At 39.0% G+C, this 17,303-nt stretch overlaps 2 protein-coding genes across 16 annotated transcripts in view; one reads left to right on the forward strand and one right to left on the reverse strand.

Moving 5' to 3' along the window:
• The window catches only part of MYCBP2 (MYC binding protein 2), a 285,475-nt gene extending 279,070 nt beyond the window's left edge, over nt 1–6,405 (forward strand). For all 15 annotated transcript variants that reach the window (XM_058682342.1, XM_058682343.1, XM_058682347.1 and 12 more), the window contains one exon: nt 5,571–6,405. In XM_058682342.1, coding sequence (XP_058538325.1) covers nt 5,571–5,686 — 116 coding nt within the window. In that variant the 3' untranslated portion in view covers nt 5,687–6,405. The remainder of the gene's footprint in view (nt 1–5,570) is intronic.
• A 100-nt stretch (nt 6,406–6,505) lies between these two features.
• CLN5 (CLN5 intracellular trafficking protein) overlaps nt 6,506–17,303 on the reverse strand; it is a 46,789-nt gene continuing 35,991 nt past the window's right edge. Inside the window, exons 5-6 of the mRNA XM_058682526.1 lie at nt 9,825–9,910; nt 6,506–8,750 (exon numbers count right to left, since the gene is read on the reverse strand). Coding sequence (XP_058538509.1) covers nt 9,862–9,910 — 49 coding nt within the window. The 3' untranslated portion in view covers nt 6,506–8,750; nt 9,825–9,861. The remainder of the gene's footprint in view (nt 8,751–9,824; nt 9,911–17,303) is intronic.

Below are 17,303 nucleotides of genomic sequence, written 5' to 3' on the forward strand. Positions count from 1 at the left end.
AAATCACTGTTTCGCACTGTAGGGCCATGTGAAGTTTGAAATTATGAATTGATAATAGAACAGTTTTAAAAGATTTTGTAATTTTTTTTTTTTTTTTTTTTGAGAAGTCTGGAACCAGCACCATAAAACGGACAAGTGATTTGATCTAGAGTGGCTGGGAATCGGCAGCATAGGGAGCGTCAGGAAAGCCAAGGAGTTAAGCTGCTGAGAATACAGGAGAAATAATTGTGTGTAGAGGCCAGGCTGAGAAAAATAGGAATATGAAACCAAAAAGAAACCCAAAAGATTGGAAGAGGTCAGGAGGCTGGTGGTTCCAATGCAGTGGAGTACCAGGCTTCACAGAAGTGGGGGAAGCAGAAGGGGAGGTAAATGTGACCAAAGTAGAGAATTTTACATGAGATATATCTGAAATTGGTGAAAATACATGCAAAAGTACTTACAGCACAATTCACAATCTTTTGAAAACTGAGAAACATACTCTCATCCACTGCTTATCAGAGAGCAGATGCTAGAACCCTACTGAAAAAAAGCCTCTCAAAATTGCTAACACATCTACCTTTCAACAGTCCACTTCTGAGGATATACCTACATATGTGAGGTAAATAAAAAAAGCAAATAAACAAGACTATTCATTGCAACATGGCTTGTAAAAATAAAAATTCATAAGCAACCCAGGTGTCCAGCAGGAGGGTGGTTACACACTAAGTACTGTGCACCATCAAAAAGAGAAAATGGTGATGAGGATGGAGTTTCTATGTACTCATATGGAAAGATGTGTAGGAGACTGTTACGTGAAAAATCAAGTTACAGGGGCGTGTGAGTGGCTTAGTTGGTTAAGCATCCGACTTCAGCTCGGGTCATGGTCTCACAGTTTGTGAGTTCAAGTCCCACGTCAGGCTCTGTGCTGACAGTTCAGAGCCTGGAGCCGTCTTTGGATTCTGTGTCTCCCTCTCTCTCTGCCCCTACCCCACTTGCACTGTCTTTCTCTCTCAAAAATAACTAAACATAAAAAAATTTTTAATGAAAACTTTTAAAGAAAAAAAGAAAAATCAATTTACAAAACAAGGTATATAGTCTGCTGTCTTGTAGGAAAGGGGAAGATGAAAATATATGCTCATATTTGTTTATATTTGCCTTTAAAAAACTGTGGAAAGATACACTAGAAATTAATAAAATTAATTTACTATTGGGAAAAACCAGGAAGATAGGTAGAGATGGGAGAAAGGTAACTTAATGTATACAGTGTTTTAACATTTTGATTTTTAAGCCATGAGAAATCTATTATCTATTCAGAAAGAATAAGTAGGGTTTTTTTTTTTTTGAGTATAGCTACTTTTGCTATTTTGTTTATGTTAAATAGATAAAAGATTGTTCATGGTAAATAGAAATTGTTACACTCTTTCCCCTCTAAAAAGAATTTTTTATTTTAAAGTAGATGTAGTAGACTTTGAAAGAAGCAAGGTCAGAATAACGTGAGGCTAGGTGTTTAGGATAATGACCAGCATAAAGATGTGAAATGTAATAGCTAGAGGAGGGTGGTGAGCTGGAGGTCAGCAAATGAAGGAAGTACCATAGGGGCAGTTTTCTGGCTCATGTTAGTTTCACGGGAAGAGGGTTATTGAATTGAAAGTTGTAAGTCAGTGGTCTAGAAGTAAATGGGAACCAGGAGAGTCGGTCTTGCTTCCTGGCTTCATGACACAGAGGAGCTCAAGAGATAAGCAGCTTCTAGTTGAGAAAGTTTAGAGGCAAGCAATATCATCAGGGAAAATTCACATTTTTACTTAATGAAAGAAAGTTTCTTCTATGTTCAGAAACAAAGACAAAACAACAACCAAACACTAAAATTAATCAAGAGGTTAGCTAGCAATAAAACAAGTGTGGAGAACACAGAGGTGGATAGTCGCTGAGAGGTTCCAGCAAAGGCAAGGCTTCCCTCACACATTCACATGATCACCAAGCTCTGCCAGTACAGGGACTTCACCCTGGAAACAACCATGAGCCAGAGGGATGAGGCAGGAGAGGATTTACAGAGATGACAGGAGGGAACTGACATCAATCCTGGGCATTTTCACATACATTTTCTTACCTAGTTTTTACAACCTACAAGGTAGCTGGTGTTATTCTCACCTTCACAGATAGAAAGTTAAGGCCCAGAGAAATTCAGTAGCTGGCCTAAGATCATAACACTTAGACTGAGGCATGCTCTCCCAGCCTTTCACATTCATCTAACTCATTAACTCATCCATTCCTATTGAGAACTGGAATAGAATTAAAGCAGACCCCACAGTGAAATCAGCAGGGAAGATGGCCATACATTTTACTTAGAAGGACGGAGGGATTGATTCTGTAACCACTGTCAACCCATTAATTCCAATTTTTAATATATGGATAAGAACAAGAGTCCAGATTAAGAAGTTAAAGTAGACCATTCCTCTGTTACTTTCTAAAATAATTATTAACCACCTTCTTAGTGCCAGAATACTTAGAGTTAAATATTGCCGTGCCTATTTAAAAGATGAGGGACCTAAGGGGTTCCTGGGTGGCTCAGTAGGTTAAGCGTCCAATTTCAGTTCAGGTCATGATCTCGCGGTTGATGAGTTTGAGCCCCACGTCAGGCTCCATGCTGACAGCTCAGAGCCTCGAGCCTGCTTTAGATTCTGTGTCTCCCTCTCCCTCTACCCCTCCCCCACCCACACTCTGTCTCTCAAAAATGAATAAATGTTAAAAAATTTTTTTTCAAATAAAAAAACTAAAATAAAACATGAGGGACCTAAGAATCAAGAAAGATTAAGTTAACTTTGCCTCACTTTTCTTATCTGCCCAATGGGGACAATAGTTCCTGCCTCTATGACTGGTAGAAGATTGACTTGACATACTAGAGCAGTACCTCAATAGCAAGCACACAAGTGTCTGCAGGTGATTTTTCTTTTGTTTTTACTTTTACTGTATTTTTTTTTTAGCATCATGATTATATTACTATTTTTTACCTTCATGATTAGATTACTAACTCCTTGAAGATAGGGGCCATGTACTATTCATTTTTACATCTCAAGCACCTAATGTAACACCATTCACACATTAGGCACTGAGTAAATACTTGTTGAGTAAGTGACCGTTTATTTTCTCCCAGAAAAAAACAAGGACTGCAGTTTGCAGGAGCCATCATTTATGGTGTGTACTTGAGTGTCCCTCTTCCTGACAAGTCTCCCCCACCCACCAGTGGGGTGGGCAGAATATCAGTGTGCAGTGTGATTTGGGGTGGCAGGTACTGATACACACTATAATTTATAACCGGAATAATTACCTTTGTAGGTTTTAACCGCTGCTCTTATGTCTGGTAGCTGAAACCAGCAGTTGACTTCTCCCTCTGAGATGACCTGTCTTCAGTGTGATACTTACCCTCTTGCCTTGGTCTTACTCTTATATGGATAGAGGCAGTTTGTACTTGTTTGGTGGTAGTAATTACAGCTAACATACTGTGCCAGGCTAAGAGCTTCATAAACACTAGCCTTTTATCCCTCCTGTTTTCCTTCTTTTAAACCTAGAAGAGATAAATTCAGTTCAGATCTCATTCCCCATTCATCTGGGTAAGCTTATTCCATCCAATCTCATACTTTTCTTTCAGAGTCAAAATTTACATTTATTGTTTTGGTTACTAGCTGTAGGAAACAAATGCATACTTCTGTTTCTTCCTCTGCTGTTAGAGACTCTGTATTCAGGTATAAGCCCAGCCAGGATTCCCTACACAGTCAAGTTCCTCATTTATAAAGGAGCTAAATGTCCTTTACTTTTTTTTTTTAATGTTTACTTATTTTTGAGAAATAACGAAACAGAGCACAAGCAGGGGCAGAGAGAGAGGGAGACACAGAATCCAAAGCAGGCTTCAAGCTCTGAGCTGTCAGCACAGAGCCTGACATGGGGCTCGAACCCATGAACCATGAGATCATGACCTGAGCTGAAGTTGGACGCTTAACTGAGCCACCCAGGTGCCCCTAAAAGTCCTTTTTAAATAAGAAACACATGACATGAAGCACAATAATATAGCAAGTCTTTTAAAATAGAAAAGTATAGTTTTATGTACATTTTTAAGCCTCATTAAGTTTCTCTTTTCCCTAAGCGCTTCTTCCAGATTGTTATATTTTATATTATGTTACCATTCATATATTTAAGCTGATTTTCATTTTTCTACTAATCTTCCTTCAGATACTTTTAAAATAACAGTCTTTAATAATCAGTCTTTCCATTTCATCAGTGTGTGCGTTTTCTTCAGAGAACTAACATGGCTTATTTACATTTAAATTTGTTTTTACCTGCAGAAAAACATTCTATTAAAAAGTCTCCATATTTTCTCATCCAGAATAGTGTTCAATTCAACTGAACTGACAGATTTTCATGACGATTTTTGTTCATTGTTCTTTGCTTTAAAATGATATATCTAATGTTCAACCTCACTAATCAGGGAAATGCCAAACAAAACCACAATGAGGTATCACTCTACACCAATTAGAATGGTTAGAATCAGAAAGACAAGGAATAACCAGTGTTGGCAAGGATGTGGACTAGAAGGAACCCTCGTGCACTATTGGTAGGAATGCAAACTGGTGCAGCCACTGTGGAAAACAATATGGAGGTTTCTCAAAAAATTTAAAATAGAAATACCATATGATCCAGTAATTCCACTACTGGGTATTTACCCAAAGAAAATGAAAACACTAATTCAAAAAGATATATGTACTCCTATGTTTATTATAACATTATTTACAATAGCCAAGATATAGAAGCAACCCAGGTGCCCATCAAGAGATAAATGGATAAAGAAGATGTGTGTATACACACACACACACACACACACACACACACACAGAGTAGAATATTACACAGCCATAAAAAGAAAGAGATCTTCCCTTTTGTGATAACATGGATGGAGACATAGAGGGTATTATGCTAAGTAATAAGAAATAAGTCAAACAGAGAAAGACAAATGCCATATGATTTCGCTTAAATGTGGAATCTAAAAAACTAAACGAAACAAAAAAGCAGAAACAGATCCATATACAGAGAACGGTCTGATGGTTCTGAATGGGGGAAGTAGGCACAAAATGGGTGAAGGGGAGTGGGAGATACAGGCTTCTAGTTATGGGATGAATAAGTCACCAAAGTGAAAGGTATAACATAGGAAATCTAGTCAGTGGTAATATAATAGCTTTGTATGGTGACAGATGGTATGGCTCACTTGGGGTAAGCATAGCATAATGTATAGCTGTGTGGAAGCATGTTGCACACCTGAAATTAAAGTAGCATGTGTGTCAACTGTACTTCCATTAAAAAAAATAAAAATGTTTAAGATGAGGTATCTCATTCATTAATAGAATAAAATCTATAGCTCATAGAGGTGATTTCTAGGCAAGATGTTGTAGGTAGATTCTGTCATTTTTAAAATTTGTATTTGTGTAACCATAGTCCTGTTATTTCTTTGAATATCTTATCAGTAATTTATTTTTACATTAGGTTTGTATATATGTGTGTGTTTTTTTAATTATATGCTTTTGCCTCCTTCAAAATGTATATAGGTCCCAAAGGCAAACAATTAGAAGGAACTGAATGTCCACTCCATGTTGTTCATCCACCCACTGGGGAAGAATTTGCTCTGGGCTGTGGAGTGTGTAGAAATGCTCACACTTTTTAGAACACTCAGATTCCTTTGTCTACAGAGAAGAAGTTGCCTTCATCCCCCAAGTGGATGTGGTAAAGTTTAAACTCTGCTCAGGATAAGGACGGGACCATTTTTACATCCATGAAAATGAACCATTCACAGTGCAAGAAGGATGCCAAATACCATGTACATAATTCTTGCTATGGAAAGTTTCCCCATTATTTCAGTTTATTTTCTTTTGAACCAAGACATCAAACTTGTGAGGTGTTTGCATGTGGCCATTACCGTCATTGGCCTGTGAAGCATTGAACATTTATAGATAATTGATATAAAAGAATCGCCATGCCCATGGACTAAGAATGATGCTGGCTTTCAAGCAAAAAAGAAAAATAATCATTGTTTATTGTATACTGCCTTTTTTGTAATCCTGTATAATTGCATCACGGGTGGGGATGAAAAGAAGAATATTCTGGTTTATTTCCTAGACTGTTATTTAAAAAAAAAAATTGTGTTAGGACTGGCATATAAATGTAATAAGTATCACACTGTATATAAAGATATCAATGTTTGTTCTGTATAAGAATTACTAAATTACAAATGCAGTTTCATTTAAACTTCTAGGTTAAGTTGAGCCTGAAATTTTAATGAAGTGCAATACTGAGTGTGCCTCATTATCTTGCAGCTGTAAACATATTGGAATGTACATGTCAATAAACCACTGTACATTTTTATACAGTGATAAAGTCTAACAACTGTGTGAGGTGTTTCTTCAGAAACAAAATTTAAATACCTCTAAGGTCTAAATTCCATCCAATTTTCCTTGTAAAAAAATTCACTGACACAACACAATGATAACTTTCATAATTCTTAGGGAAAATAAGACTAGTAATGAAGTACATTTTGGAATCTTAATTAAACACTGGGAAGAACAAATAAATATATGTATTAATAAACAGACACATGCCAAAGACAGGAAAAAAACCATCTAGGAAATTGACCAACCTCTACCTTACTAACCAGAACCTTTTTGGACTTTTATCATCAACAAAATCACTTGTCTCTTCTTCACAGACTACAGTGTGTTTCTGTGGATCTTTTTTTATAGTTAACTCATAAAATTGACAATTGTTATTTATAAGTATCATAAATCAGTTTCTATTTATTTCATGAGAATGACAAAAGTTTTTTTTCAGTTTTGTTCTATATTCCCATTGTTGGAAATACATAAATTGATGCGTCAATATAATGTTTGCCTTGAAGAAACTTAAAATGAAAAGATCAAATCTGAACACAGGTAACTCTTTAGAGAATCTTCTAATAAATTTCATAAACATGCCCAAGTCTTACCCTTCAGGCTTTAGGAAAGATTGCTGTTAATGGTTTTTGTTGTTGTTAGGAGAGGAATAGCTGAGAGGCCATTTGAGCTCCATCTTGAAGAATAAGTAGCATTTCAAGGGGCAGAGAAAGGCATGAGAAAAAAAATATGTAAGCAGAACATTCTAAAATGTAATAGAACAGTGTGAGTAGTCTAACTCCTGATGTTGGAGACTTTACTGCAAAAATAAAATCGGAATATCACAGATTGATCTCTTCATGATGCAGTTTGTGGATCTGCTGAATGTGCAAGCTCTTGGGCTTGCTGAGCAAGGAAGAAGGTCCCCCTTAATCTAAGATACATCTGACCCATCACTGAAAAAGTAATAACACTTTCTTTTAAAATCTCTTAAGCGGATTATGCAAACTCCATTTGCATTGGGTGATGTTGCCTCAGAGTTGCAAGCAGTTTTTAATTGCCCCAATGTGTTTGAAAGCAAGAGTAATCTGTTGTCATTAAGGGCACTCTTGGTGGTTCCAAGCCAAGCTAAAAGGGTTGCAGGCAGAACTAATCCACTCTGAACCTGCAGAATACCTTGGGTTAATATTTCATGAAGAAATCTTGAGCTTTAAGAAGAAAAGTGTTCTGAAGGCATGTTTATATCCTCAAAGGGCCAATTGGGACTGGCTGCCTGTGTTCAAAAGAGATTCTAGAACCTTCAGGGCAATACAGTCTTTTTCTTCAGAACAAGTCATTGTGCCATGAGGATGTTGGGCAACAGGCATCAGAAAGGGATGACCCTGCTCCCGAGACAACCCCTCAGCCCCAGAATCTAACTCTCAGGATCTACTTAGGAAGCTGTGTCTCCCTTCTTCCCCAGTCCTCTTCATCCCATGCCAAGTCCTGTGGGAGAAGACTGAAGGAAGGTACAGGCTCAGAACTGACTTTAAATGTTTCCAAGAAACACAAAGTAGGAGCAGAGATGGAAGCTGTTCCTAGGAATATCCAGGACACCTGGAGGGGAGAATGTGGTGAGGCCATTGTAATTACAGTGGATTTAAAATCACAGGCCACAGGAATGAAGCCAACCTTCAGAATGTCACACAGAGAGGAGACATCACGGACGCTTGAGAACTGAAGAGAATACCATTTTGTATCCATTAACTTAGCTGGCAGATTGATCAGTTCCAGTGTGTGAATTGGCATGGAAAAGAAAGGAAACAGGAAACTAACAAGATGCTTGAGTAGAATGAGCCATCTCAAATCAGCATTCTAGAAATCAAAAGGATAAAACTTACCTTTGTTTATGAGGATGCTATATTTAATCATATCCCAAGCATCTCAAAACCAGAGAACATAACTTTAGGAATAACTTTAGGAATAAGTTATGACAAAGCACAGAAGGGAAATGCCTTGGCATGCTTTTTGGCTCAAGCATACCCTGCACCAAGAAAAAGACAAGAAACAACAGAATCACAATAGCAGGAGTTAGGGAATCCGGAAAGAAACCCTTTTCTGGTATATTTGCAGGCCTAGGAAAAGCCATGTTTTAAGCAATTTTCTGGCCAGACTGCTTAGGTCTAAAAACTCTTAGAGTCCATAAGCTTACTTGAAAAATCTGTATTCTCTGTTCACTTTCCATTCACAACAGGTGTTGATTCCCCCTTCTTTTTCAGACTTTTCAGCCCCAACATCTCTCCCCACTTGGTCACTGAGTTCCACCTGCACATGGTCATGTGGTTCTGACAGTAGCTCCCAGATGGGACATTGCAGCTTGTTTTCCTGAAAAACACCAACAGTACTTAAAGAGCTGAAATTGAAGCCAGAAGGCTTGGGTTTGGGTCCTGCGTCTGCCTCTGCCAACTTGTGAACTTGAGTAAGCCACTTACCCTTTTTTAATCACAATTTCTTAGAAAAAAATAATACCTAATCTAAGTCAAATGAGAAAGTATTTACACAAGCACTTTCTCCCACAATAAAATCTTACTTGAAAGTGAAAGGAGAAAAGAACATTTATTCAACACCTCCTAAATGGCAGATACCAAATTGTAGGCATTTCATTTAATCCTCCCAGCAATTCTGTAGGCTACAGCATGGTTAATCTCATATCATGACTTTAAGGGCTTAGAGAAATTAAATGATTTGCATCAGATCCCAGCTAATCTAATCTAGATTTGTCTGAAAAAAAAAAAAAAACCCTGAGATGTGAATCCAGTTCTTTTTGTCTCTAAAACCCAAGCTCTTTCTCCCACATCATGCTATTGCTATTACATCACCAAACTGGTTCAATGACAAAAAGTAATTTATGAAATAGTAACTGGACACTTGCAACACAGGCAAAGTTACAAAGGGAACATGACAGTGTTTGCCTCCAGAAGCGTGCAATCTAGATGTGGAGGTGCACAGCTCAGATCTCCTTGTGGGGCGGCCCCTACGTCACAGAGCGTGGTTAGCTGACAGCCTCCAGCTCCACACCTGCCACAGCATTTGGTCCAAAGCTGCACTCTCCCCGGGGAAGCCCTGGCCAGTGGCAGGGCTGTGGAGAGCTAGGACCTGGCCATTTCTGCCCAAGGCAGCGCTCCCTTCTGGGCAAACCACCAGGACCTGGGCCAGCCCAGACTTTCTTAGAGCCGCGCTACAATTGGAAGCTCTTCCTACCGGACCTTCCTTCTCTCTACCATTTCATAGATGCCACACCCAAGTCACAGTCTGACGGCCCTCCATTCTCACTGCACCCTTGCCCTTTCATCTCTCATAGGCACTACCCCAAACAGACTTACTGCACTTCTAACTCTATCTTGGCATCTTTTCCCAGAGGGCCTGACACAGGAGGGTACTAGATTTTAAATGACTTACTCACGGTGTCTTCATTTCACAAATGATGTAAGGTAGCTTAGAAAAAATTCAGAGACTGTAACAGGTAAATACTGAAGGGAGTTACGCTGAAAAAAATTATGAAAGGAAACCTAAGGTTAGAGATGAGTGTCAAGTAAGTAACCACATAGTCTTAGGTAGTTGCTAGAGAACAGGCCAAAAATTTTGAAACAAGTTTCTTGGCTAACAAGGCAAGACAGGAAGCATGTTCAGTTACAACTTGCAATGTCCATTTCCTCAAAAAAAGCAAAGTGCAGGTATATGAGCCTAGTCTTGAATGGATCATTTTTTTTTTTTAATGTTTATTTATTTATTTTGAGACAGAGAGAGAGAGAACAAGTGGGGGAGGGGCAGAGAGAAGGAGATACAGAATTCCAAGTAGGGATCAGAGCCTGATGCGGGGCTCAAACTCATGAACTGTGAGATCATGACCCGAGTAGATATCAAGAGTTGGACACTGAGGGGCGCCTGGGTGGCGCAGTCGGTTAAGCGTCCGACTTCAGCCAGGTCACGATCTCGCGGTCCGTGAGTTCGAGCCCCGCGTCAGGCTCTGGGCTGATGGCTCGGAGCCTGGAGCCTGTTTCCCATTCTGTGTCTCCCTCTCTCTCTGCCCCTCCCCCGTTCATGCTCTGTCTCTCTCTGTCCCAAAAATAAAAAAAATAAAAAAAAGAGTTGGACACTCAACTGACTGCACCACACAGGCGCTCCAAGAATTGATAAATTTTGACAAGCAAAAGTAGGAAAGAGCATCCCAGGGAGAGAGCATGGTAAAAACCAAACCAATGATGTTTCCCCTGAAGTGGACGTAAACTGTTTTGCTTTATTAATCCATTTAATAAATATTTGAGCACCGTTCTGTATCCACAGTTGACAGTGCATGCTCATGAGGGTGGGAACTGTGTTCCCAGCTGCTTAGTAACCATGATTTACACATAGAAGTTACTCGATGAACATGAATATGTGCAACGTGGTGGGCCAAGTGCTAGAGATAAGACCTTCACAGAACACAAATACAAAAGCGTGTAAATAATACACTGTTGTTAAGAACTATAATCGAGGTTTTCTAACGAGAGAATATTTGTTGAGGGCTTACAGTAGCCAACCCCTGTGCCAATGCATGAGCATGGGAGGCAGAATAACAGCCCCCAAAGATGCCCATGTCCTAATCCCCGGGAGATGTGACTAGGTGGCCTCTAGCAGCAAAAGGAACTTTGCAGATGTGATTAAGGGTACAGGCCTTGACATGGGCAGAGTTTCCTGGATTAATCCAGCAGGCCCAGTGTAATCACATGTGAGTCCTAATATGGGAAAAATGTGGCAAGAAGAACAAAGCCAGAGAAAGAGCCTAGAAGACCCTACACTGCTTGGCTTTGAAGATGGATGAAGGGGTGAGCCCGCAAGGAATGCAAGCAGTCTGTCGAAGCTGCAAAAGGTAACGAGACACATTTTCCACTAGAGCCTCTAGATGGAATGCAGCTTTACCAGCATCTTGATTTTAGCCCATTTGGACTTTGGTCTCCAGAACTATATACATTAATAAATCTGTATTGTTTGAAACCACTAAGTCTGTGGTAATATGTTACAGCAGCAGTAAGAACAAATACAATGGGCTTCATGGGCATTATCACACTTTCTCCTTCCACAAACCTGTGAACAACTGTTTTTCTTTGGCAGATGAGGCAACTCAGACTCACAGAGGTTAAACAACCAGCCCAAGGGTTTGCAAAGATTTAGTACTAAAAGGCAAAGAATTGAAACTATCAAGTTATTTTTTAAATTGCTTACATATTGAAATATAATAGTTGGGACTGACTCAGTTAAATAACACATATTATTAAAGTTCATTTTACCTGTCCCTTTTTACTTTTTTTTTAATTTAGAAAATTAAATTTTTTTTTAATTTAGAAAATTTTAAATTGCATCTGTGACCTGTATATATTTCTAATAAACAATACTGGCTTAGAATCCCACTCTCGACAGTCTGAATTTTGTCACCGATCTTCAGATTTTTTTTGAGGAAAGACACGTGTTTTGGGAAGATAATGCAGAAAATGGGTCAGACAGTGGCTTGAAAGACAAGGTTCCTGTCACTTCTTCCCTTTGAGAAGCTTACAATCTAACCCTAGACAGAATTAAAATAGAGATGGCCTAAAACGAAATAGTTTCATTAGGCTATTTTTCTCTGGAAAAACCCAGAGAAGTGGTGTTGCTGAGGCAAGCCATCCTAGAGGAGTGAGCGTCCTCACCAGAGGAATCAGAACCAGTAATAATGATAGCAGCGCTGACTAACATTTACTGGGCATTTACTGTATGCCTGCCGCTGACCCACATGCTTTACATGCATTAACTCAGTTCTAATGACAACTCTGCGTGGTAGATATTGTTATTTTTATTATTATTATTCCCACTTGACAGGTGAGGACACTGAAGCCCAAAAAATGTCGAGTAGTTTGTTCCAGCTTGCACATCCTGTGAACGCAGAACAGGATCTTGGGAGAGCCGCCTGCCACTCGGGAAAGAACTGCATGTGTCTTTCTTATAGTAAGATTGTGGTGGACCTGTCCACATGGATGGCAGGAAAAAGAGGCAGTCATCATGCCCACTCATTTTCCCGGGACTCCAGCCGAGCCAGGCCCATCCCAGCCTTCCACCATCCCTGTATAACGAAGCAGAATCACCCTCAGTTAATGGCAGCTACGGAGAAGATGCCACTTCCCACCCACGTGCCCAGACATGGGACACAGTGAGACCAAATTCCACAGTCACCTTTCAGGTAAAAGGAAACATCATTTGAGACCCAAGGAGGAGCCTTTCCAGGTCACGTGTATACTGGTTGGGAGTTTTGATTGCAAGCAAAAGAAAGCAAATTCAAAATAACTTCAGTAAGCAAAAAACAAACAAAACAAATGCAATCGCTGGGATACCTCCAGGGCTGGGGGTTCTGTCTGGCTGTGTCTCTTGTAGGTCCTCTCTCTGCATCTATTTTTTTTTAATGTTTATTCATTAAAAAAAAAATTTTTTTTAATGTTTATTCATTAAAAAAAAAATTTTTTTTTAATGTTTATTCATTAAAAAAAAAATTTTTTTTAATGTTTATTCACTTTTTACAGAGAGAGAGAGACAGAGCATGAGTGGGGGAGGGGCAGAGAGAGGGAGACACAGAATCTGAAGCAGGCTCCAGGCTCTCAGCTGTCAGCACAGAGCCCCATGCGGGCCTCAAACTCACAAACTGTGAGATCATGACCTGAGCCGCAGTCGGACACTCAACCGACTCAGCCACCCAGGCGCCCCAATGTTTATTCATTTTTGAGAGAAACAGCATGAGTGGGGGAAAGGCAGAGAGAGCGGAGGGTGGGGATAGGGATCTGAAGCAGAGTCTGGGCTAACAGAAGCAAGCCAGATGCAGGGCTCAAACTCATGAACCATTAGATCATGACCTGAGCTGAAGTACGGTGCTCAACCGACTGAGCCACACAGGTGCCCCTCTCTGCATCTATTTTGTTCTTCTTTCTCACTGCAGAGCATCTCAATGCAGAGCATCCAGACCATGTGGTAGAAAATGACCACCTATTGCTTCTGGGTCTAAATATTACAAGTCCAAGCATTCAAGGAAGGGACTACTTCCTTCCTTCCTTCCTTCCAGAATTAATTCTGAATTCCTTGGGGCAAGACTGTCTTAGACCGGATGCATAGGGGCCAGGTTCACGAGCTACAGGAAGCTATGACTAAAACCAAATAGATGGGGAAGGGCTCCCCACCAAGGAGCTGCTAGATAGACATGTGAATAGGTGTCCACTACAGATGCCCTTACAGACTTCAGTCCTGGATAGGAAGTGAACATGATGACCTTCTAATTATGATTCTGTGGTCTTTTTTTTTTTTTAAGAATTACTTTTTTTTTTTTTTAAGTTTACTTATTTTGAGAGAGTGAGAGTATGCAAACAAGGGAAGGGCAGAGAGAGAGGCAGACAGAGAATCCCAAGCAGGCTCTGCACAGTCAGCGCAGAGTGCAACTCAGGGTTGGATCTCACAAATCATGAGATCATGACCTGAGCCAAAATCAAGAGTTGGATACTTAACCAACTGAGCCACCCAGGTTCCCCATGATTCTGTGAACTTACTAACTCTGTGCTTTTCTTGCCACTTGGATAGATTGCTTGCCCCTCTTCTGCCAAATCCCATTACTTTCTTCAAGATTTGATTCAAAACTGACCTCTTAAATGAATGAGCTTTCCCTGTCTATTCCTATTGTAGGAATGCCCTCAGCACCTTTGTATACAATGTTAGTCTTATTATTAGGAACCTATTCATACATAGTTGTACATAACATTTTCTAATCTCACCAGTGGGTGTTATCCCAATAGTTTAGACAGCTATAGAAGGACGGAGACCTTGGTTTTTTTTCCCTCCTTTGCAACCACCAAGCTCCTTGTAGACAGTAAAGAAAAAAAAGGAGGAAGAGAAGAAGAAGGAAGAAGAAAGGAGGAGGAGGAAGAAGAAGCAAGGAGAAGGTGGGAGGAGGAGAATGAGAGAGAGAGGAGGAGGAGGAAGAAGAATGGAAGGAGGAGGTAGGAGGGGAAGAAGGAGGAGGAGGACCACAGGAGCTACAGTTTCTTTCTCCTGTTTTCTATGAACAGATTTCCTGTTTGCCGTGAGGTTTCCCATTCCCAGGAGGATATGTGAAATTGGTGAGTCAGAAAAGCACAGAACTCTGTATAATTTGGGTCCTCTGGTCCATAAGCAAGCTCACTTATAACTGTTTTCTTGTCACCATCCTGTTTACCTCTTGAGATTCTCCCCTCCTTGTGACATCAAACTGCCTGTCTAATTATTCCCCATGACAGATTTGAATCACAATAAGGCTCATGTTCAGGCACTGCAGTGTGTAATACCAACATAAGCCCTGTCCTGTCCTATTCTTTCTTTATTCAAAGAAACATTTACTGAGCCAGGAACTGTCGTAGGAGCCTAGGATCCATGAACAAAACAGACCCCAGGTTCACATTTTCCTAGCGCTTATATTCTAGTAAGGGAGACAGACATTAAACAGATATACATTATGTCTATTATATGCCAGCTGGCAATATGTGTTGTGAAAAAGGCAAAAGGACAGGGGCCTCTGGAGTATTATTGTCACTTTTGTTTACTTTTTGTCTTATTTATTTAAATTTTAAATATTTATTTATTTTTTAGTTTTAGTAGTACATTACTGGATTTGATTAACTAATATTTCTTTTAGAACTTCTGCACGTGTTTTTGTAAGACAAGTGGGACTATAGTTTTCTTTTCTGTATTTGGTTTGGGAATCATGATTATACTTGCATCATGAAATGACCTGGGCAGCTTTTCCTCTTCATCTTTTTCTCCAATAACTTGTATCAGATAGAAGGGTTAACTCTTTCTTGGAAATCTGGTAGGGCTCACTTGTAATTCCATCAGGGCCTAGGGCTATTTGGGGGGAGAGGGCTTTGATAATTACTACAAAGACTATTGTTTTATTCAACTTCTCTACTTCTTCCTGCCAACTTAGGCATTTTATATTTTTCTAGGAATTAATTTATCTAGGCTTTCAAGTTTATTAGTTAATATATCATACTTTTATAATTTTAAATATCTGTGGTGGCTGTATTTGTTTCTCCTTTTAAAAATTCTATTCTTTTCAATTTGCAACCTTTTTTTTTCTTAATCAATCTGACCGGAGTTGCATCTACCTTATTCACTTTTATTTGAAACAGCTTTTGTTTATTATAATCTTCTCTATTTTTTTTTTCCCTATTTTATGGATTCCTTCCCTTGTCTTTATTATTAAATCTCTTCCAATTATCCACTACTATATGACAAACCACTCAACGCTTAATGGGTTAAAACAGTGTATTATTATCTCTCAAGTTTCTGTGGACTCACTGTGCACTGCTCCATGAGGCTTTGTCTTTTTATAATATGGTGACCGATTGTTCTGACACACTATGCAAAGAGTAAGCATTCTAAAAGACCCAAATGAAGGCTGTAAGGTTTCTTATGATCTAGCCTCAGAAGTTTTAAAACATCACTTCTGTCTTGTGCTACCAGTAAAGCAAATCACCAGGGCAAGCCTGGGTTCAAGGGCAAGGTGACTGGACTTCATACCTAATGTGAGGCACAGCATGATGCTGTGGGGAAGGGAGGAATACGGGGTGGCCACCTTGTAGACTATCATTATACATTTGTTCTGAATGTTTTGGCTTTTTCCTGCTTTTCTTTTTCTTTCGACTTATTGATTTAAATACTTTGCTTTTGTTGAATTGTCCTTATTTCTGGATAGCTATATTTAAAACTCTGAATTTCATTTTAAGTGTTGGTATAGATGTTTTTCTACTGATGTATGATTAAATACTAATATATGTGGTATTTTAATTATCTTACAACAAAGACATTTCTTAATCTCTGTTATGATTTATTTTCTAACTCGTGTAGTAATTTATTTTATTTAGTTTTTAAACAGATGGCATTTTTAGCTCTTCTTTCATTATTCATTTCTAACTTCATTGCATTATGGCTAACAACCGTAGTTTGTATTATACTGAAACTCTGGATTTTACCCTCTTTTGTGGCTTAATACATGGTCTGTTTCGTAAATGTTTTGTTTCTCTACAATGACTCTGCAGTATAAAACTCCATATACCCAAGAGCTTAAAGTTACTGTCTGTATTTTTCAGCTCTACGATGATTCTGCTTATATTTTGCCTGCTTGATGTATCAGTTTCTGAGGTGGGTGTGTTAAAATCTTCAACTAGAGTTGTAGATTAATCTCTTCCTGCAGTCCTATCCGTTGTTGCTTCATGCATTTTGTACACTGTGAGGTGCATATACGTTCATGACGATGCCATCTTCTTGCTCTATTGTTTCCTTTATTAGTACTGTTACTTTTATTAATGCATCTTTTCCCTTATATCATTTGGATTGACTTCTATTTCATCAGCTACTAGGATTATTACTGCAGATTTCTATGTATTCATTTATTTTCAATTCTATATATACTTCCCACATGGTTATTATATATTTATATTAATCATATACATGTTTGTGAAATTCATAAAGAATGATTATTTTAAGACTAGATGAGTATGAAAAACAAATGAGAAATTTGGGGAATAGAATTTTCAATTTCGGGGTGCCTGGGTGGCTCAGTTGGTTGAGCGTCCAACTTTGGCTCAGGTCATGATCTCACAGTCCGTGAGTTCTAGCCCTGCGCTGGGCTCTGTGCCGATAGCTCAGAGCCTGGAGCCTGTTTTGGATTCTGTGTCTCCCTCTCTCTGACCCTCCCCTGTTCATGCTCTGTCTCTCTCTGTCTCAAAAAAATAAATAAACGTTAAAAAAATTTTTTTAATAAAAAAAGAAGAATTTTCAATTTTAGTTCATAGCTGGTATGAACTCTAGATTGGTGGCAAAGAGAAAATCAGTGAGTTAGAAGATAATACATAA

This window comes from Neofelis nebulosa, chromosome 1 (assembly GCF_028018385.1).
Source record: "Neofelis nebulosa isolate mNeoNeb1 chromosome 1, mNeoNeb1.pri, whole genome shotgun sequence".
In the NCBI taxonomy this organism is placed as follows: Eukaryota; Metazoa; Chordata; class Mammalia; order Carnivora; family Felidae; genus Neofelis; species Neofelis nebulosa.